At 41.2% G+C, this 22,704-nt stretch overlaps 1 protein-coding gene across 3 annotated transcripts in view; it reads left to right on the top strand.

Annotated features, from left to right (window-relative positions):
* STK4 (serine/threonine kinase 4) overlaps window positions 1-22,704 on the top strand; it is a 61,669-nt gene that overhangs the window by 23,890 nt on the left and 15,075 nt on the right. For all 3 annotated transcript variants that reach the window (XM_077929259.1, XM_077929258.1, XM_028735052.2), the window contains one exon: window positions 6,867-7,018. In XM_077929259.1, the coding sequence (XP_077785385.1) occupies window positions 6,867-7,018 (152 nt within the window). The remainder of the gene's footprint in view (window positions 1-6,866; window positions 7,019-22,704) is intronic.

Raw genomic sequence — 22,704 nt, 5'->3', positions numbered from 1 at the left:
TCTATCATCTTCTGTAAGCATTGTACTGCAAGCATCCTCCTCTATTAGCACAGCCACATCTACCCATAGCTGTCAACTTACAGATTTGAAAATAAGAGACCAGCAGCCTCAAAAATAAGGGATCAGCAGCCAAAATAAGGGATTTTTCAGGCACAGGTATGTTCAGCTTCTGAGCCCGTCCGAGCCAAAGGCAGAAAGCCCAGCCAGCAGCCAAACGAAGCCTCAAGCGGTGGTTCCCACAGCGCAGCAACCCGGTAAAGGGGATGCAGCAAGGAAAACCACCGTCACCTATCCACTGGGAAGTGCTGAGCAAAGGCGAGTCCCCGGGCAACGTGGTCGATTTGATTGGCACAAGGCATGCAAGTTCCACCCCCCAGTCGTTCTTAGACTCCTTATTGGGTGAGCAATGCAGCCAAGCAACACAGTTGGAGCCTCCCTGGCCGGCAGGGAGGGAGGGAGAGTGTGGGAGCCAGGAGGAGCTGCTTCCTTTGAAACCTGGGAAATTTAAGGGACATCATCAGTAAGGGACAGCAGTGGGACACGGCGCTGGGATAAGGGAGTTTCCCGCCAAATAAGGGACGGTTGACAGCTATGTATCTACCAGCCAGGAGCATAGGAATCTTCCGCATACCAAAACAGACCATTGGTTCACCTAGATCAATAGTGTCTTCACTTAACTATTCAGACAGGGGACATTCCCAGCCCTATCTGGAGGTACTGAGGATTGAACCTGGGACATTCTGCTTGCAAAGCAGGTGCTCTACCTCTGAATTATGGCCCTTGGGAACTAGTTGTTAACTGCTTTTCATGCTGTTCTAGTAAAGCATCCCTTTAAAGCTTTTCGTCTGTCATATGCTTACAGTCTGGCTTAATGATAATTATGTTTCCAAAGGATTTCTCCTCTCCCACCTACTCCCCCAGAACAGAAGACAAATGCGCCAATTTTCCCCATTAATCTATGTATGTAATTGGTGGCTGCCAGTCATTTGAACATTTTATAAAGGGGTGCCATATTTCAACAAAAACATCCATATCGGATACATCGCTTAGTTTCTCAAGGAAAGCAATTTCCCATCCATTCTGTTTCCATTGTATGATGTTGATTTTAGGAAGGCTTTTTTGTCTATAGCTTGTTCCAAACTGCTTCTTCAATTTCTGTTCTTAGCTCCTTTCCCCAATTTTGTTTAATAGTCAAGCATTGTCTTTCAGCTGGCTTGCATGTAAGCTGTGTAGTGCTTTATAGGCCATAACCAGCACTTTAAATTGTGCCCAGAAGCAAACCAGTACAGTGGTACCTCGGTTTACAAACTTAATCCACTCCAGAAGTCCGTTTTTAAACCAAAACCGTTCTTAAACCAAGGCTCGCTTTCCCTAATGAGGCCTCCCGCTGCCGGTGCCCTTCCACCATTTGGATTCTGTTCTTAGACCGAGGTAAAGTTCTCAAACCAAGACACTATTTCCGGTTTTTCGGAGTTTGTAAACCAAATCGTTCTTAAACAGGACTGTTCTTCAACCGAGGTACCACTGTATTTGACTTTGCATCATTCCTCTATTTATTGGAGCTTCAATGGTTGGTTGAATTTATTTTTTTGGTTGAATTTATTTGTGGGCCACCATCACAAACCTTTTTGGTAGGGTAGAAATATAGTAAATGAACAAATGAAAATGGTTGTCATTCTAACTCATTGAATACGGAATGTATAACCTTTTAATATGGGTTTTGCATTCTTTAGATCATTTAAAAACCTTTAAAGCTTAATTGGTAACCAGCAATAAAATCAAAAGTTTTCCAAATTTATTATTCATTAGTGCTGTGGGTTAAACCACAGAGCCTAGGGCTTGCCGATCAGAAGGTTGGCAGTTTGAATCCCCGCAACGGGGTGAGCTCCCATTGCTTGGTCCCTACTCCTGCCAACCTAGCAGTTCGAAAGCACGCAGTGCAAGTAGATAAATAGGTACCGCTCCGGCAGGAAGGTAAGCGGCGTTTCCATGCGCTGCTCTGGTTTGCCAGAAGCGGCTTAGTCATGCTGGCCACATGACCCGGATGCTGTACGCTGGCTCTCTCAGCCAGTAAAGCGAGATGAGCGCCGCAACCCCAGAGTCGTCCGTGACTGGGCCTAATGGTCCCTTTACCTTTACCTTTTAGCTACAGAATACTAGATTCTTAGCAGCTTCAGCAAACAAGAGGAAGAAAAGCTGAATTATTTGATATTAATAATTCACACTTGGCACATTTGGTTCCAAAATATTGAATGTAAGGGAAACCATGCAATCAGCAGCTCTTAACAGCAGTCACACGTTAGTAATCTGGTGTAGGTGGCAGTTTCTAGAACCAAGACAGAATTTTGTTGGAGCTACATATGTTAAGATAAGTGTAGTCAGGCATTGGAATTATGCATAATTCTCAATTAGGTAGAGTATGTGGGTGTCTAGTGTTTTGATAGCTTAATAACTCTCAAGTTCCAATTTGGGTTGCCTTGAATAAGTGACTTCATGTTTTGGCCATTTAAATCAACTTCTGTTAAGTGTATTAAAACAGAAAGCACAGTTCAGATGTGAAGTTTATAGAAGGAAGAATGGCTTGCACTTCTGAGTTGAGCATCAAGGGTCTTTCATGTAGCAAAATAAGATTAGCTGAGACACTGTGATGCTATGTCAGACTAGCAGTTTGAAGTGCACGATACTCATGCCACGTTACAATCTTCCTCTCCCAGTTTGCTCCCACAATGCAACTTGGAAGAGTTGGGTCTAAGGGAAAGTGGCTTTCTTGAAATACAAAAAAATAGAAATAAGAACTCACTGTCATGAAGAATATAAGCTGCACCTTAAATCTTGTGCAATGTACAGTCACTATTCTGTCTTCCCTTGAATTAATTTCCTCTCTCCACCTTCCCACCCTGCAACCCACAAGACTGAGTTGTTAACATTAAGCTTTTTAAAAATATTGGCCCCTATAATATCAAATACATCTGCAGTGTTTAGTCTTTTATTTCTGGAGTAAATTCCAGCACCGCATCAGGATTTTGTTTGTTCACTTTAATATCATTGCAGCTAATACATGGAATTGTTTCTGGGGTGTTACTTACTGTAAACTTATAATAATGTAATAATCAACCAGTGGTGGTATTGTGTTTGGACAACAAGGTATTCTGAAAAAAGGACAAATTGGTATAGATTGGGCCAGTTGCTAATGGACGACTTCTGCCATCAATCAACTCTTTGGCACATGTGAACAACCATTACTAGCTAAGATGTAACCATTACATTACTAAGGTGCTGCTTATGAACAGTAGGACAGCTAACCAAAGTTTCTACTCTTAACTACCTCATAAGCATCTGGCCCATGGGGCCAAAAAGATTTCATCACCCCTTTTTTATGAGAAGATCTCCAAGGGGTATAGTATAACACATGTATTTCCATTTGCTAAACACATCCACCCACCCACCCACCCCTGTGGTTTAAGTTCTGATGTACCAAATAATCATCCAGTGGTATGTTAGCATTTTTGCACTCTTCTGTGTTCTGACTTCCTGCATAGCTTTTCTTGATCTGATTGTGTACAATGAGGTCTGTTGAAGGGGAAAACTACAGTCGGCAGTAGAATTGCTTATCTTCAATAGCTCAGAAATTTCCACATTTATTTTTATACTTGAACTTTCTTTTAACCCAGAATGACCATTGGTTTTCTATTATTATATTTAAAGCTTTCTCTTGATATCTTGGACTGGAATGTTTTATGAAGTGATAATTTCTTATCGTTAAGGGGATTTGCTTTCATGTTTGCTTCTGTTATGCACAGAATATCCTCCTTTTAAAGTCTAATGGATTTAAGATCATACATACATACATATATGCATTCTCTATACCAGTAATAGGCAGGGTCAGAAGCAAACGTGGCCAAAACAATGAATGTGTATTTTAGTTTTGTACATTAGGCTACTTTCTGCATCCATTCCACACTCCTTTCTGTCTTCTATCCAGAAAAACAATAGGCATTATTCAAGCAAAGGCCATTCAAGGACTGCAAGCAGAGAGGCATTATCAGGGCTGGAGTGGGGCGGCATGGGGCCAGGCTTGTAGAACCATATTTGGTCCATGGCCTAATGCATCCTTGCATGGTTGTTATGCAAAAATGAAGTGAGGATATATTGCATCCTGCCATAAGGCATCAAAGTAGGGGCAGGAGACAAAAATGCAGTTTCCTTACGTAAGGGTCATAGAATCATAGAGTTGGAAGGAACCCTGAGGATCATCTAGTCCAACCTCCTGCAATGTAGGAATATGCAGTTGTCCCCTCGGGGCATCGAATGTGCACCACGCTCTACCAACTGAGCTATCCACCGCTGATCCATCTAACCAAGTACCATATCAACTGGCAGTGTCTCTCTTGGGTAAATGTATTTCCCATTCCAGCCACCTAAGATCCCAGAAGTTAAGTCTGCTTAATGTGCAGAATAGATGTCAGGATTTGAGCTCTTGCCACCTGCATGCAAAACTAGTATTCAGCCATTGAATTTTGGCTCTTCTCCATGCAGTGGCTAGTACTGGTGGCTGTCAGTCGGTCAGGAATCCTTGCCGTAATATAATTGCAGCATCTGTTTCTTCATTTATAATGAAGATGCTTGGAACACGTTAACTCTACATAAGTCTTGAAAGATCATTGTTTTTGCATTTTTAGGCATTTTAATACGTTCAAAGATTTACTGCAGTATGTAAAGAGCTATAACTTCAAAAAGAAGTAGGTCTCTCTCTTTTTGTCTTAACAATTTTGAGTACATTGTTTGATCTTGCAGAGTGAACTCATAATGTACGTGTAGGGGGATAATGCATACAGCAATTCATCACACTGGGGGGAAATATCCATGAGTCATCTTGGGAAATATGCTTGGAGCATATATGGACCTAGGAATCATCTTGAATCCTCTCCTCATTAATTGTTTTGCAGACACACTGATGGTCACTTAAGTGAATTCCATACATATGGAGATGTCTCATGAGGAAAATGAGTGCATTGATTTGCTTTTGCACAGAACTGAGAACTTGCCAGCATGCTTCTAGAATTCCAGGGTTCAGTCCAATGTTTCCCAAACTTGAGTCTCCAGCTGTTTTTAGACTGCAGTCCTCTCTGACCACTGGTCCTGCTAGTTTGGAATGATGGGAGTTGAAGTCCAAAAACAGCTGGAGACTCAAGTTTGGGAAACCCTGGTCCAGTCTCTTATTTGGGGACTTGGGTAGATAAGGGTACAACAGAAAAATACAGCAGTATTGAGAAGGTGCATTTTCTGAGAATGTAAAACTTTGGCACCTTCAAACTACATTTATCATTCTATGTACATTCTATGTACTTGTTCATTAACACATTTGTATTTGTGATTAGCATACCTACAGTATTCCTGAGGTGAGTGCTGCAGACATTTTGGTTATTTTCTTATAGATGAGTTAAGTGATGGCCCAGGTAGAGAGTTTCCCAGTGGTTGTGCTAAATTCCCACTTAGGGAGAGCCACCTGGCCATCACTCTTACCTTTTGGCAGATAGTAAAAAATCTGGCTGTTTTTTCCAGCAGTCGTTTGTATCGGTCATGGTCTGAGATGGAGGTTTCGTGTAAGCTGTCATTCCTGTGTGTGTTACAACTGAGGGGGGTTTTATTACTTCTTTTGAGAGCCATGCTGTAGGAAAGCATTTTATACATTTTTAATATACCCCAAACTTAAAATATATTGGGTGGATGGCAGCTCTCCCTTGCCTTTCCCTCCTCCCACTGCCAGATTGCAAATAGTCTGGCATAACATACACAAACCAGTGTTGCAGAAATTTTATTTCTAGCCTACCCCTTATGAACGATGTCAGTAAAATATTAAAACATAATAAACCAGTGTGAGAGAATAGTCACTTAGATATAAAATACTGTGTTCTACAGTTCCTCGTACCTGCTTAGCAGCATAATCCTATATGTGTAAGTCCAGCTCCATTCAGAAGGGCTGGTTCCCGAACTAAGTATGCATAGGATTGCTGCTATGCTTTTTAATGGCTGAAATTGTATGTTTGCAGAAAATCCTCAGGTTTAGACTTTTCCAGGGATGGGAGTTCAGGACAGTTACTGAGTGCTTCTGAATGTGACTTGCACTACTCAGTATCATTAACATAATTATGTTATTGTTATAAGTTCTATGTTTATATGCAGCAAATTGATAAGCCTATGCAAGTGGGTGGGTGGGTGTATTCTGGATACCTTGCATTTTTGTACCACTTTAGAGTCAATGCTGTGCTTGTATTTCAATCTCCTGATGGCCCATTCCTATCAGGAAGAAAGATGAACCATGTTGCATGATTGTAGTCTAGTCTCAAGAGGTACAAAGGCATGAATGACTTCCCTGCTGCCAATGTGAAATAAAAGCCCAGTCTTCTCCTCAAGTGGAATTGGGCTGGAGGGCGGAAAAAGTTGAATGCTATTACCTGGGTTTTGACATACAGACATATATGTAAGAACACTATAAGACAGCCTTTCATAACCAGGCATCTTCCATATGTTTTTGACTACATTTCCCATCAGCCCCAGCCATCACAGCCATAGGTTGGGGAAGACTAGGTCTCAGTTTTGGACCTCTGGCTAAAGGAAATGTAATATTCCCTATAATCTACCTGATCTTCCTGTTTCTAGATTTCAAGAGATGTGCTGATAATTATCTATTGCTAGCTCTACTGAGAAGCTCTGAACATTTTCTTCTCTTCTGAAGCTTTTTAAAATTAGCAACTCTATCCTGTGTAGGTATTGTTGTGAGCAATGTGCTAAATAGTTATTTTAGTGGAATGCTAAACATTTTCCTTTTGAGTTGATACTATTTTGTATATTAAATATATTTGTAGGAAGGGATGAAACAATGGAGTCTGTCAGACCATCTTTCCTTGATTATTTTGAGCAAAAAGAAAAAGAGAATCGGAGAAACAACTATGGAAGGAATGTACCAGAAAGATATTCCTCCGATTGGAGAGTTCCTCAGGATGGTGATTATGAATTCGTAAGTAAAATACTTTTGGCATGTTCTAGAATCATAGTTTGCTTTTCTATTATTATTTTTTGTAGAAAAGGAGAAATAATCCTTAATCCTAGTAAATATTTGAAACAATATAAAGGTGAAAGAAAAAAATGCATAATACTTTATTATTACAAAGAAATGCTTACTTAAAACAGACAATACTGAATTGCTTAAGATGTAGACAAGTAAGAACAACAAATGATTTAACTTGGTATCCTGAATGTATTGTGAGCAATACATAATAATAGTTCAAATTGCCTGTGAAATGAAAATGGTGTTCTGATTTCTAATCATATTTCAATCATAGGGTTTTGTTCAGTGGCATGGGTTTAAAGCTGCACCACAGTTTAGTTAAATCCTTTTTTTATTGTACATTTTCTCTTGGTAAGTATATGAGAGCCTAAATGCTAGTTGATTTGGGCTGTTGAGAAGTGTAATTTATCTCCTTTGTGACAATTACCCATACCTTTTTCACACCCCGCCAATCTCAAATAGCATAACGGTAAAGGGAACTCTTTTCCTTTTTTCTTATGCCGTGCTTCTGGCTAAGGAGCTTGAGAAGCTACAGTAATTTTCCTGTTACTAACGGTTGTCAGCTAGGAAATGTGTTCATGGTGATGGGGATTTCTAATGTAGAAGGCACTTGGCAAAAGAAAAAAGCTGAAAATCTTTGTGTACATGGCCATCTCTTAATTACTGCATGGCTCTGCTTGCTGATCACTACTGTCACCTTACCACTTTCAATATGAGAACCCCTCCTATACTCCTTGATTATGTGGAAGGAGAAGGCAGAGTTGGAAGATGGGAGATAATACATGCCCAGGTTACTCATTCCTCCTAACAGCCTGGCACCATGTGTGTATGCTGGGAGCAGTTGGTGGAGTAAGCAGGAAAATGGCAGTATTTATTCTGTATGTCAGTCCTCCCCCATCCTGGTGCCCCCCATATGTTTTTGATTGGGAGACCCATTATTCCTTATCTTGCTGGTTGGGGCTGATGAAAGCCATCTTAATGAGGATACCGCCATACATGGGCAAGGATCATGCCCTGTTGGTATCTAACCAGCAGTTACGTACTTGAGATTTAGTACTGCCATTATAGGCTGTAATACTGCTGAAGGAGCAATGTAATTCCCAGCCAAAGTATGTGTGCATGTGTAGTGTGTCGTATTGGCAAAATGTTTATTCCAGTGTTAAGACACCATCTCCAACCCCTGTCACTAACAGTTTATCACATTTCTTATTACTTTTTCTTTTTAAAAAAGTCACCTTGCCTCCAAAAGCCATTTGCCACATTGCAGAGGCATATAGGTAGCTGCCCAGTCCATTGAGCTGAGAATTGCCTTCATTGACTGGGATCTCAGACTGAGATCTTCGCCATAACTTGGTGCCTTATCTCATTAACTATAAATGCCAAGGATTGGTCCTCAGATACTACTCTCCATGCATTCTACCATTGAACTGTGGTTCCTTCTCATAGTTTTCACCTGGCACTGTCTCCCCCCCCCCCCCATTCCTGCACCATACACATAGCTGTCAACTTTCAGATTTGAAAATAAGGGATCGGCAGCCTCGAAAATAAGGGATCAGCAGCCTCACCAGTCCTGGGGACAGTCTAAGGGATATCTAACAATCCGGGATAGCAGCGGGAAATGGCGCTGGAATAAGGGGATTTCCTGCAAAAAAAGGGAAGGTTGACAGCTATGACCATACAGTTGGAAACCTTTAAAGACAAAAGTCAGCTCAGCTTACTGTGAACAATTGTTGCAAGCACCACATTGCTTATTTAAGATGCAGCCTTGTCGTGCAGTATAGCGTAGTATCTGAAAGGATAAAGCAAAATATTTGCATGGATCTCTGCAGGTGATGGCTGTTCCTGTGTGAGAGTTGTGCTTAGAATTTCCAATTACAGTAATCAAAAGCAGTTGCAGTAATTCAATAGCAGAGGCTTAAATACCATTGCACCAGTGCATGTAATTAGTCACGTACTGTAGCAGATTTAAATAAATTATGCTGCCCTTTTTATCCTGAAGGGTTTGCTCATACGGTGTTCCCTCCCCATCTTCGAGCTTACGTATGCTATAGTTTAGATTTTATTACTTGAAGCATTGTCCCTTACATTTTTAATCTTCTTAAAACATCCTTAAGCTAATTGGGTCTCTTTTTTCAAGTTTCGTTTATTTGTCAGTTGGGAGATGTCTGAAAAAACGCAGGAGGTTAAAATGTCACTCAGTGCATATTTACCCAAGATTGTCATGGAAATTGAGTGTTCACTGTGAATAGTTGTATTGCAGTTCTCAGAGAGCCTCCTTGTGTAGAGAGAAACATAAATGATGCCTCTTTATGTTTACTGAGTTTGAGGCAGTTAGGCTTAATCGAATGGCTTTTTCAAAATGTAGCTAAATTTGCCCCTTAACATCCCTTCAGGATGACAAACTCTGTCTTGGCTGGGAGAAAGAAGGTAATAACGGCTGACTTCATTCCTAATTATTTGCAAACCTTAAACCATTATACAAGATGTGCTTGTTGTTCTTTTATTGCATCTTCATCTCCGTCGAAGTGGAGGCACCATTCCAGTATTGCTGGTCTGGGATGTGGATCTAAGGCGGCTGTTTTCTCTGCCACAGATTGAGTGACCTTTCAGTATGCCATCCTTTAACTGAATTCCCTGTCTATATAAATGAGATCGCTGAGGATAAATCTGCTCTAAAGTATAATATACTTGGAGGCTGAAGTGGGGAGCCCTTCCCATCACCACAGTTTCATGAATATTTTGCATTGTCAACCATGCTGGAAAGAGTCAAGAGAGTTTGCTAGGGGTTTCCCCCAAAGTGTATTTGTTCCTTGATATGTGTATTTCAAGTATTCCCCATTTAGGGTGTATCTGTCCTGATCGACGTTGTGCTTTTGCATAAATTTCAATAAATCATGGTGGCAGAAAAGGGCATTCTCTTTCAAGCATGGGGAGAAATCTCATACTGGCATTGCTCCTACCGCCGTGGAAATGATAGCCTACCACAGTGATTCACTCTGCCATTCGAAGGAGCTCAGATTTGGTGCATATTATGCACATTGGGTGCAATCTGGTGCAGATTTGGCTGCTGTCACTCATTTGGAGGTGTATTGACAAGGCTGCATATATACTGTGCACCTCCAGTTCATAGCATAAGTGTAGAACATAATGTTTTGAGAGAAGACACATTACTCATTTAGCCCATATGGTTGTGCACATCAGCTGTGAAGAGTCTTAAAATTGCTTAATGCAGTCTTTGAAGCTGTTGTCGGGCTCAGCTTCAGTCCGTGTACAAAGGGCACCCCTCACTCTCCCCCACCACTGAGGGCTAATCACCAAACTGTATGTGGCATATTTTACATAGTTGGCAATTGCACAAGTTTTAGGAAGAGTAAAGAGTAGGTGGGGATGGGGCTGTTGATATTGGGCTTCCAATGGCTGCTATTTGCATTGGTAGGAAATCTTCCATTGGTACCAGTGGAAGCATTTCTACTAATGCAAATAGTAGGCATGGGGTGGTGGTGTGTGAGCTGGATTTTGGACCACAGTGGAAGTAAAGTGTTAAAAACCCCTATCACCAGGATCCAGGTCCTACCCCCACAGATGCTATTTAAACTTCTTTTTTAAAAATATGACTCATGTTTGCCCTAAGTAATCCTATCCATTCTCCACACATCTGGAACTGGGGGATGGAGAATGTTTCCAAGCTAGAGAGCTATGGACTTTTGAGTCCTGTAACCTGAGGTTTTCACATTATTTCATGCTTAGCTCTATCTGTGACCTAGTGGTGTTCAGTAGGTTTTGGAAAAATAGGGTGGCATTAAGAACCTTAGGCTTTCAGCATTTTGTTTGCTCTCTAAACCTTTTGTATGCAAAACTGCGCTTTCTTTGACACTCTTTCCCACTTAAAAGTTTTCCTTTTTTCGGTTAACCTCCTGTATAACTGGAACCCTTTCATCACAAACATTTGATATTTGCTTCTGGTATGCAAGCGGTGCCATGGCAAAGGTCAAATGGTAAGGACTTTCTGCACATTCTAAGATACCTTGGCTGCTTCATAACATGCTCTGAAGAATGTTAATGGTTTTGCCAGTTGTACAGAGGAAACATCTATTATCCTTTCTGGAAATGATTTATAGTGCGCAACTGCAAGAAGCCGAGTGATTTATTGCTTATTGATCAATGAAAACATGCTCTGGTTTACAATGACCGGTATGTCTGCTGTGTTACAGGCCTTTGTGCTGGCGTCATTTGTCTTCTGAAAAAGTCAGTATCGTCTCTCCCTTTCCTCAAATAGTTGTATTTTTTCTCTTCCGAACTCTAATGTTGGACGGCATGTTGGTAGCTTAGAGTTGATAACGTATTCCTTCTCTAACTCTTGTCAATCCTTGTTTGGTGATTAGCTCCATCTAAAGTTCGGGCAACATAGAAACAAGACTTTTCCACAGGCACAGGGTCGTCACGGCCAAATCAGTAGCATTTATTTCATTCCACGTTTAATTTATATACTACCTTTTTACTACACACAAGGTGGTTTACAAGCTGAAAAAAACAAGAAAGATCAATATGATCCAAACCAAAAATGTCATAATGGTAACATAACTTTTAAAAAAACAACTTGCGGTACATAAAATAAAGTAATATTCAGCAATCCATTAGAATATAATAGTACACAATAAAATTAAAAATAAGCAAATGATAACTAAACAGAAATTCACTCTTAACAACTGCAATAAATAATTTCTAAACTATAATCAATAAAAATAGCAAGTCACATGGCAGAAAAATAACACAATACAACTTGAGAAGCAAAGACATACTGGTATAACTTGTAAAATTACTATTTTTAAAAATGTCCCTGAACTCCTCTCTTCCCAGCTTCTTCTGATGTTCCTAAAATCATAGTTTGGGAAAGGCTCCTAAGGTTGCAGGGTGGGTGGAGGCAGGTGGAAAAAGCCATTGCCTGATGGGCAGCGGTATTCACATAGTGGCTCAGTTTATGCTTTATAGACGATGAGTTTTATATTAGCACAGAGTTTGGCCGAACTCGCCATGGCGCTTCTCATGTTGTTACTCCGGAACTAAATTTCCTTCTGTTTGTAGCTTGCTCTTCATTAACCAGCACAGCTTGCAATTTAAAACACACAATAGATGGGGTTGATAAAACCATTACCGTATGAAACCTTTCAATATATCAAATAGAAGTGCATTGGCCACAGTTCTAATAATACAGCACGCAAGACCCCATTAGTGACTGGCCCTCATAACATCACCCCACCCCAGAAGCCTGTTTGAAGAGGCATTCAACTCTTGCCATAAGCTAAACTGCAGCTCACACTGGAGGGTTTACTATTAAGAGATTCACATGTAAAGAATTCTGCTAACAGATAGATGCATACTCAAAAGTGAAGCATTCCTTTTAGTATACTAGGTGTTTTATAACTAAAAAAAACAGTGCTTTCACTGTACGATATCTAAAGGAATTTCTGTCCCAACATTTCTCACTGGCAGATTATAGGGTGAAAAAACATAGTTTAGACACCTGCTATATTTGCATTTGGCTATCTATATTTAGACACTATATAAAAGCTTCACTATCGTGTGCATTTTTATTAATAACTTTGCATGGTAGCTTCGTATTTTAAACTAGAGGTGAATAGATAGATGTGTCTGGAGTATAGTTTGTGTTAGATTATCCTGTTTATCAGTGGGACAGGTTTTAAAAATGAGTACGCTATGATGCATCCATAACTGAGGAGTTTTGTCTTCCTGCATAATACTGAAATTTGAGAAACAGGAAGCTTGAGATAGAATGGATCCTTTAACTAATATTAGACTTCCTCATGAAGGTAGTTCTAAATTAAAACTTAGATTAAAATGCATTGTGCTGAAATAGGATTGTATCCAGTGTAGTGCTATTTTAAAGTCACTTAGTAATGTACTTGTTCTGTTGGTGAACAGTTTGCTGCTTCCTCTGCCTGAGCAGAAGCAACAAACTAGGACTCCTGGCTTAGCATTAAATCCAAACAGGAGATCATGGTGGTTTTTCACCAGTGGAATGAGCCATGATTGATAAACCAAGAACAACCTTTTGCTTCAAATGGTGGTTTGGAACAAAAGAAATCCATCGTCTTCAATTTGAACATAATTCTAAGCCAGGATTGTGGTTTGTTGCTCATACAGATGTTACATCATTGGTTTACTGTGACATGTGAACACAGCTATTGACAGCTCTTCACTTCAGCTAGATTGTTGCAGTCCCATCTATGCGGAATCAAGGCTGTGCTAACAGGAATAAAAATATAAAAATTCCACACCAAGGCAGTTCAAACTGTATGCCAAGAAAAGCAGATTTCTGCTATCCCTTTAAATTATGCAATTTGTATATATTTGCTTTGACCTTTGCATTTTTCTGCATCTGCTGATCATAACAGGGGATAAGGAATTTTTGGCACTGAGGTACAACTTTCATTTTTGGAGATTACACCAGAGCTAAAAAAATATAGGGCTTGGAAACGTGGTTTATCCAAGCTGTCAATCCTGTATGCACTTCCATTAAACTCAAGCGGCTTGTATAGGATTGGAAAGTAATGAATTAAGATTACAAACGCTGCTTTGGCATGATTAGTTCTTCATAAGGTACTATTATCCTCCACGCCAACTCCAGTTCTCCTTTTGAGAGAAGATGTTATTTTGCTTGTTGCTGAAACCCAGCTGCAGACACACAACTGCTTCAAACTGCATCTCTGATATACGTCAGGTTCCTCATATATGTATGTGCACCACAGAAATGCCGGGCTCCATTGCAACCCGCAATGGGGGCACATCACTTTTAGATTTAGAAAATGCTTTCTGCCAGTGTTTGAAATTGGAAAAAGTCAGGTAGCTTAGGGCTTGAATTGTTTTCAGTACCTACTGCCAAGGATGATTATTTTCCCCTTCCATCCCCTTCCTTAACTGGGCATAAAAATCCCAGTTCATAAGACAGGCTCATCAGTCAAAAGTTTTTCTCTTCATAAAAGTGACACTGATCAGATTTGTAAACGTTTTATGCCTTTATTGTTGCTACTGATGGTATATTTTTGTAGTGTTCAGCAGTTTTAGGATTATGAAGACTCTTTAAAACAAAGTTGCGTGCAGGATTCTTTATATTAAGAACATTCTGTTCTCCCTGTGTAGAGTGATAAGCTGAATTCGGTAACCCCAAGCTTACACAGCACATCCTTTAGCTCAGTGGGATCATCAGTCCAATATATTCTCCTGCAGTTTTGATGGAAATGAGAGTGAATTGGATGGAGGGGTCAAAGAATCACTTGCTGCTTGTGAGATAGAGAAATAGGCCTGGGTAGTGTTGGGGGATATGGTTGCAAGGCCTGACAGCGGTTCAGGGCTCCGACTTGACCTTGGTGAGCCTGGCTTCCAATTAAATGCTGTTATTGAGTAGCAGTGTCATTGAAGCAAGATGGAACTTTGGGGTTTTGTTCTGAGGGGATATAACAGTGAACATTCCAAGCACAAAGCAATGAACCACGGAGTTTGCTTTTTGTTTTCCTTCCCAATCAACCATAAAGGTAAAGGTAAAGGTACCCCTGCCCGTACGGGCCAGTCTTGACAGACTCTAGGGTTGTGCGCCCATCTCACTCAAGAGGCCGGGGGCCAGCGCTGTCCGCAGACACTTCCGGGTCACGTGGCCAGCGTGACATCGCTGCTCTGGCGAGCCAGAGCCGCACACGGAACGCCGTTTACCTTCCCGTTAGTAAGCGGTCCCTATTTATCTACTTGCACCCGGGGGTGCTTTCGAACTGCTAGGTTGGCAGGCGCTGGGACCGAATAATGGGAGCGCACCCCGCCGCAGGGATTCGAACCGCCGACCTTTCAATCGGCAAGCCCTAGGCGCTGAGGCTTTTACCCACAGCGCCACCCGTGTCCCTCCAATCAACCATAGGTTTTGCTAAACAAAAATTTAATGTGCAAACTCATTTGGGGGGGATTCAAACTTACCATATTTGAGTGCCGCTTTTTCTTCTAAGGAACCTCGGTAGTGTGCATTATAGTATATTGTTCCTCACAACAGCTTGAGAGGTTGGTTGGAGTGAGAGACAACACTTGACTGTTCTTGCATTGGCTCTCCATTAAAAATAAGTTGATCTCATAAGAGGCCTAGAAGAGCATCACTTCATCTTGTGTTCTGGACCATGATTGTGAGTTAGACCTATTTCTGGAACCACTGTCAGGATAAAAGCTAGCTGGGCATTCCCAGAATGCAATAATATGCAATACCAGTAAGCCATAACTTTAAATGTTCGGGCAAGTAGACCTATGTACTTTCCTTAGGAACCCAGGAAGCTGCCTGATACGACTTCAGACTATTTGTCCACCTAGCCCAGAATTCTCTACTCTTAACATGGAGAAGCTTTTCCAAGGGCTCAGGCAGGGGTCTTTCCCATCATCTTCTACCTGATTCCATGTTGACTGGAGATGCCATGGGTTAAACCTGAGACATTGTGCAGTCAAAGCATGTGCTTTGTCTCATGCAGAGCCTATCAGCACTATGAGAAGCTGTAGCTGTCATGATGTGGGTGCAAAAGATTATGCTTGTCTGTGCTTGTAGAGCCGGTGGCATGTTGTAGGAAAACGCTCAAACTGAAATTTCATAGAAGAGAAACCATAAGTTGAACAGACAAAACAGTGTAACGAGGGCTGAATGTTAGAGTGAAAAGTGCCAAGACAAGGAGCAAATGAAGACATTATCATTTTGGGCATACTCAGAACAAATGTGTTCAGTCTAATCTAAGGCTTCATTAATCCTTTCTTAGTTCTTATTTGTTCAAAAGGGTTTGGCTTCTCTTTTGTTATCTGACTCGCACACAATTGTTAATGAGTGCCAAATCTTTGAACAAATTAATGTAATCAAATTCAGTAAAGTCATCCCATGAGTCTGGTGCTTTTCTTTTTTTCCCTCCTGAAGAGGATTGATTCATAGGCTCTCAAAAGCTCAACATAGTTGATGAGTCAGTAAATCAGTATTACATGGTTTCTCATCAGTTGTGAGTCCTGTAGAACAGGAATGGACAAGCCATTGCCCTCCAGTTTTCCCCCCATCTACAAATCCCATTGTCCCTGATGCCATTGGCTATGCTAACAGGATAATGGGAGTTGTAGTTCAAAAACACCTGGGGGGGGGCAATAGGTTCCCCATCTCTGCTTTAGAAGAAATACAATGTTTTCAGCATTATATCAGTGGTTTGTGAATAGCACTCTGTCGTCTTCTCTGTTAAAAATGTATGTTTCAGCATCACTTGATGATGATGATGATTACTCGCCTTTCACCCCAAGGTGGGTCACAACAATCTAAAATAAAACATAAAAAAAACAGTTTAAAACAAATTGGAATCACAAGAGTAGGTCTGGTCCAAAAAAAATACGTATCTCAAATGTCAATGGGTAAAGAGCTGCAACTTCGGCTTACAATAAAAATTGTGTAATGAAAGTGCTACAGAAACCTCTCTGGCTGGTCCTGAGTTTCTGAAGGCACTGGAACTACTAAGAGGACCCTGCTGTATTTTGGACCAGCCCTATAAATTTGTATTTGTATTTTTGCATTATTTTACATGCTGGTCTCCTTTCTCTGATGCAAATATGCTGCATGGGCTGCTTTTGATGCTTTTTCTTTTGAACTAAATAAGCAGAGTGCTATGCTCAAATGCTGTGCTTTGAAAGAAAAATATGCCTAAAACTGTTGCTTTGTGCGTTTTATACATGTGTGACCTTCAAGCATAGAAAGCTGATTTATTGCTCTGTCGGGCTTTTAAGTGTCCTGCTTGCTAAAATAGGGGAAAGAGTAATAATTTTTAAGGAGAAAATATATTGTCATAAAACTGCAGAGGTCTGCCATGGTGTAAGCACTTTTAAGCATCATCTCCAGCAAATAAATATCTGCCTGCAGAAAGGTGTGTGTGTGTGTGTCTGTTTCTTTGTGTTGGTTCAGAGAAATTGACCTTCACTTGTCTTGTAATTCAGTTATAGGGAAGTGGGTGGGGGGAGATGCCTTGTCCTTTGTGTATTATTGGATTAAGACATCAGAGCCTTTTGATGTCCTTTAAAGATTTAGGAGATGAAATGTTTGTAACTGACGGCTGTGTGGAGGAAGACAGTTGAGACACCTTGACATTTCCTTCCTTTCAATCAAGTCTGCATAGATTTTAAGTTGTCAGAGGTGTGTAGAATTTAAGTTGTCAGAGGTGCATGGCACATTAGCCCTTTATTTGACTGGTTTGGATGTATATCCCCTGCTTCATAAACCATGAGTTATGAAGCCAGAAGTGAGCGTTGTGGCTGCATGCTTTTCCTTTCCCATGCATGCCAGTTGCGATGATCCTGATTTGTTTTTAAGCCAGAGTTCCCAGTTATATCCAAAAATGGGTCAGTGGTGTTATGACTAAGCAGGAAAAACTTAATATGAATTGCATTAAAATGTGGATAGGGTACCATGTTGGCTACCCCTGAATTAAGTGGCTTGGTTCAGACACACAATCCCATTTATTTCAGTGGTAGGCAATATGGTACCCTCCCGATCAGGGTTTCCCAAACTTGGGTCTCCAGCTGCTGTTGGGCCTACACATCCCATTATCCCTAGCTACCAGGACCAGTGGTCGGGTCAGGGATAATGGGAGTTGTAGTCTAAAAACAGCTAGAAACCCTGCTTCAGATCTTGTTGGAGTCCAACTCCCATCAGCCACTGTGGTCAGCTGTCAGGAATGAGGGGAGCTGGAGTCCAGAAATGTTTGAAGAGCACCATGTTAATTTTATTTAATGTTGTTCGTACAATTCAGTGTACAAACAACACCATTTTACAATTCTCCTAACAAATTGGCCATTATCTCGATCAGAATATGCTAAAAATAGAGCTGAATAAAGATCAGCATGGACTGAGGGAAGTCGCAGACTAAAATGTCTGGAGAGCACCAGGTTGCCAAAGGCTGCCTATAGTTGTCAGGTAAAAACATAGTTGTTAAAATGCCCGTATGACTGAGGTGAATATTAAGGCCATGCTTGGACCAAAGGCTTATTAAGCCAGGATTTGCGCAAGTTGGCTATATTCACCGGCAGTGCTGTGAGTTGATGTTTGGAATGCAGGGAAAGTGTTTTAAACTCTCTTTCTCTCAGTATAGTTTTATCTGCCAATTACTGCTGATGGGTTTACTAATTATTTTTTAATTAAATTTGTTTTAATAGTGTTTGTTTTTAATGGCAGGGTGCAGAATCCCCCTTTCCTTGGTGCAGAATTTGATTGCCTGGATTGCAGGCTTTACATTTTTCATGCAGAAGTTATAAAGTCCTGGACAACTGTGTTCTGATCTGAAGCTATTTCAAAATGTACTGCAATTTTTAATCATTCACTCTGGGTTGAATTTAACTCACATTTTACGTGTAAATACCTATTCATTGCTGCCAACTCTTATATGGGAATGCATTGAAGAACTCCCAAGGGATTTAAGAGCTATTGAAGTAGAATTCTTCAGAAGTAGTCAGGGATGCTGCTGTCGCTGATGGAGAACAGCAAGCCTTTCTCCCATTATATAGCTCCTACCTACGCTCTCAGTGTGGGTGTCCTATTTGCATAATCATCTAGACAGTGTTCTCTAAACCACACGGATAAATATACAAATCTCTTTAATCCAGGTACCACAATTCCTGTGGTGTTACCCTCTTTCAGGAGTCTGTCACAAGCCTAATAATGCCCACCGTGTTTCTCTGCAAAAAGCAGAGGATGAAAGCATAAAACTATGATGAGGCATCAAAATATTTTTCATTTCCATTGTATTTAATTTTGCTCTCCCATTTTTCTAAGCAACATGTCTCCTTCTGAAAATGCAGTGGGTGCCAAGCAAATCCCAGCTCTGCCAACAGGTTGAATGCAAACACTCCCCACTTCAATTTAACCTCATTTCCGTGGCTCGCTGCTGCTGCTGCTTGATCAGCCTGTGAAGAGTTAACTTCCTTGGCCCAGAGGTTGAGGGATAGTGCTGGTAGCTTAAGTGCGGATGTGGGAAATGGCTGTTCTTGCCAGAGGTGTGTAGTTGAGGGCATTTCCATTCAGGCTTACATTCAAGGTGAAAATGCATGTTAGTAGCAGCAGCCTGTGTGAATTTATTATGCACACACAGGACTAGGAATGGAGGAAGGATTTGTTCATCCCCTCTTTTTTTCAGCTGATTGACCTAATTCGATGGTCCTGAAAATGCTTGCAGATTGGTACACAGTTCTCAATTGGATTGTGCTCTTTTCTAGGTTTTGCAGTGTAGTTTTGGTGTGCAAAAAGTAAGTACAAAAATATAATTCACATTGAAAAATATGTATTGGGGGATGCATATAATCTATACAATTTAAATAAGAAATTCTCATGCGTTCTTAAAAAAAAATACCCATAGAACAGGAGGAACAAACCTATAACTGAGTGCCAACAAAAATGTTACAGGATGGTATTAGACTGTTTGGACATCCTTACTTAAAACATTGGTGGCCGGCCCTTTTGGCAAATAGTGCAAAGTGCAGTACATGGGCAGTCCTTCCCCGGGTCCCCAAAGACTCTTGGTAGATTTTCTTCTAACTTACTAATCTGTGGCACAGGCAGCACTGGAGGAGGCAGGGGTGTAGATTTGGCTTTATCCCATAGCCCAAGCCTCTGGCCCTTCCTGCTTCTGTTCAGATGTGTCATAGGTTGGCCACCTGAGAACCCAACATACCTCAAAAAGCCCTTAGATAAGAGTGTAGCTTCATAGTGATGGAGCAGGACCTACTTAACGTGTTAATGGCCTACATTTTCTACTCTTATCATGGGTAGCCAAATCTTCTCCAGCTTTTCAGGGGAGCCGGAAAAGAAATCATCTGAGAAACTTCATCTCAGAATGCTGATTGGAGCCCATACTGTTAGTAAAAAGAGACACAAGGGTGGCGCTGTGGTCTAAACCACTGAGCCTCTTGGGCTTGCCGATCAGAAGGTCAGCGGTTCGAATCCCTACGACGGAGTGAACTCCCGTTGCTCTGTCCCAGCTCCTGCCAACCTAGCAGTCCGAAACCAGTGCAAGTAGATGAATACGTAGCGGGAAGGTAAACGGTGTTTCCATGCGTTCTGGCTTACGTCATGATGTTCCATTGCGCCAGAAGTGGTTTAGTCATGATGGCCACATGATCCAGAAAGCTGTCTGTGGACAAACACTGGGTCCCTCAACCTGAAGAGATGAGCACCGCACTCCATAGTTGCCTTTGACTGAACTTAACTGCCCAGGGGTCCTTTACTTTTATCTTTATACTGTTAGTTCATACTGAATGAATGAAGCAGTGGGCTTAAGAGTAGGACTGGAAGGAATAGCAGCCAAGCTCATTGATTCCTTTAACAGTGCTTAAAACTAGATCCACAGTTGTGTTGAAAATGATCCAGTCTATTCATTGGTGAAGAAATTTGGGATGACGGAAAGGATTCTTCAAATTTTCTCTAGGGAGCCTGAAACTCTCTCAACAATTGGAGCGAGTGCATTGGGGGGGGGGCACTCTATTTTTTGCCAGATAAACTATTGTCAGCTTGAAGTAAGCTTTTTAAAATATTTATGGACCACTTTGTCTGATGGATGTGCAATGGGTTACATCACTTTCATTGACTCATCCATAGGAATCATAAGCTCAATTCTGTTAAAATAGGTTGTTTGTTGTTTAGTTGTTTAGTCATGTCCGACTCTTCGTGACCCCATGGACCAGAGCACGCCAGGCACTCCTGTCTTTCACTGCCTCCCGCAGTTTGGTCAAACTCATGCTGGTAGCTTCGAGAACACCGTCCAACCATCTCGTCCTCTGTCGTCCCCTTCTCCATCTGCCCTCAATCTTTCCCAACATCAGGGTCTTTTCCAGGGAGTCTTCTCTTCTCATGAGGTGGCCAAAGTATTGTAGCCTCAGCTTCAGGATCTTCCTCAGCTTCAGGAACCCTCCAGTGAGGTTAAAATAGGTGGGGAGGGTTAAATAACAGGCACGAGGCAATTCTGCCTCCCCATCCTTGCATAAATTAGACTTGCATATAGTTGTTTGTTTTGCATTCTGAATTGCTTGGCACATGGCAGTGTAACTTGCTAGACATAACCTGGAATTCCACTAGGAATCACACAGATTCAAATGAATTACTGCAGCTGCAAGGGCTAGAAACATGCAATATGGGGGTTCTCAGGTTGTTGAATTGTTTCAATTCACATACCGAATTATGTCACATTTCTGTGTTTATACAGAATTGCCAGATATGCTCGGCATGGTTGATTATGTTTATAGCTTTTAAGTTAGTTTTCTAATTGAGGAATCTTTATTGGCTTCCAAAGCACTCCTTAAAAATGTCCAGCTTAAAAAGATAAAGGTTTATTGCTCCTCTGCATGAAACATTTAAAGTGCTTATAAGTACCTAATGAATACTGTCAACCATGGTTGCCAGAAATCCCGTATCACTTTAGTTAGTTTCTCCAAAAACACACTAGTGCTTATTTACAACGCTTCTCAGGAAGTATTGAGGAAAAACTCTAAAATTAAAACAAAGTAAAGAGACCAAAACAAGCATTTGTATTGTTAAAAGCTATTTCATGGTAACTACATAATAGCTGGCATTATAGTTATTCTATCTACAGTTTATAAAATGTTGATTTTGCTTGCTGGGGTTACCATATTTGAAACAGTGAAAATCCGGGACATTTTGCCGATTTCTGCCCTGACACTGCTACCGGCAGTATACCGGATATGTCTGGGAAATTCCAGGTGTATGCCCTATTTAAACCATCTGAGACTTGCAACTGAAGCTAGGGCTCAGGAGTGTGTTGTGGGATTGTGCAAGTCCTTTCCTTATGTGTGAATTCTTACTATCCCGTTCTGCTGTTGGCTGATTGTTTTTACATAAACCATCAGCAATCTGGATTAAAAACTGGGTTCTAAAAGAGAGTGTAGGCACATTGCTGATTTCAGTTTAATGTTGGGGCCCCATCTGGTTGGCATCTGTCTTTCTTGGGAGACAGTGGAGGAGTGCGCCTTTGGGGGTGAGGCCAGACTATTGGCAGGTTGCAGCACCTATTGTGGCTGTAGAGACCAATGCGGGAGAGACATGCTTTGTTGTTGTTGGGGCAGATGAAGACATCCAGTTGCTCTGCTACAGATGCACCAGGACGTTTCTTCTCCCTGTGCTCCTGATTTGACTGTCTGTCTCCAGGCACTGTGGTTATCTGCAAGAGATTCCCACCGGCTGGGGTTGATGTTGCCAACCTTCATGTCTCGTTTGCAGACATCTTCATAACACAGAGTCGGTCTGCCAATTGGCCAGAAGCCAGCTCTCCTTTTAAGGTGGCATCACATCACTTCAAACAGTCATGGCTTCCCCTAAAGAACCCTGGGGACTGTGGCTTGATAAGGGTGCTGAGTTGTTAGGAGACCCCTATAGACCCTTATTCCCCTCACAGAGCTAGAATTCCCTGGGAAGAGGGATTGATTGTTCAACCCCTCTGAGAATTGTCTCCGAACAACTCTCAGCTTTTCTGAGCACAGCCCTAATATCTGTGCTAAATAACCTTCTCTGTTGGAGAGAGGGAGAGAAATAGATCAGTAAGAGAAAATGCATTTGAAATAGCAAATTACAT

Source organism: Podarcis muralis, chromosome 5 (genome assembly GCF_964188315.1).
Source record: "Podarcis muralis chromosome 5, rPodMur119.hap1.1, whole genome shotgun sequence".
Taxonomy (NCBI): Eukaryota; Metazoa; Chordata; class Lepidosauria; order Squamata; family Lacertidae; genus Podarcis; species Podarcis muralis.
The sequence above is the reverse complement of the archived record's forward strand: the minus strand, read 5'-3'. Positions and strand labels throughout refer to the sequence as shown.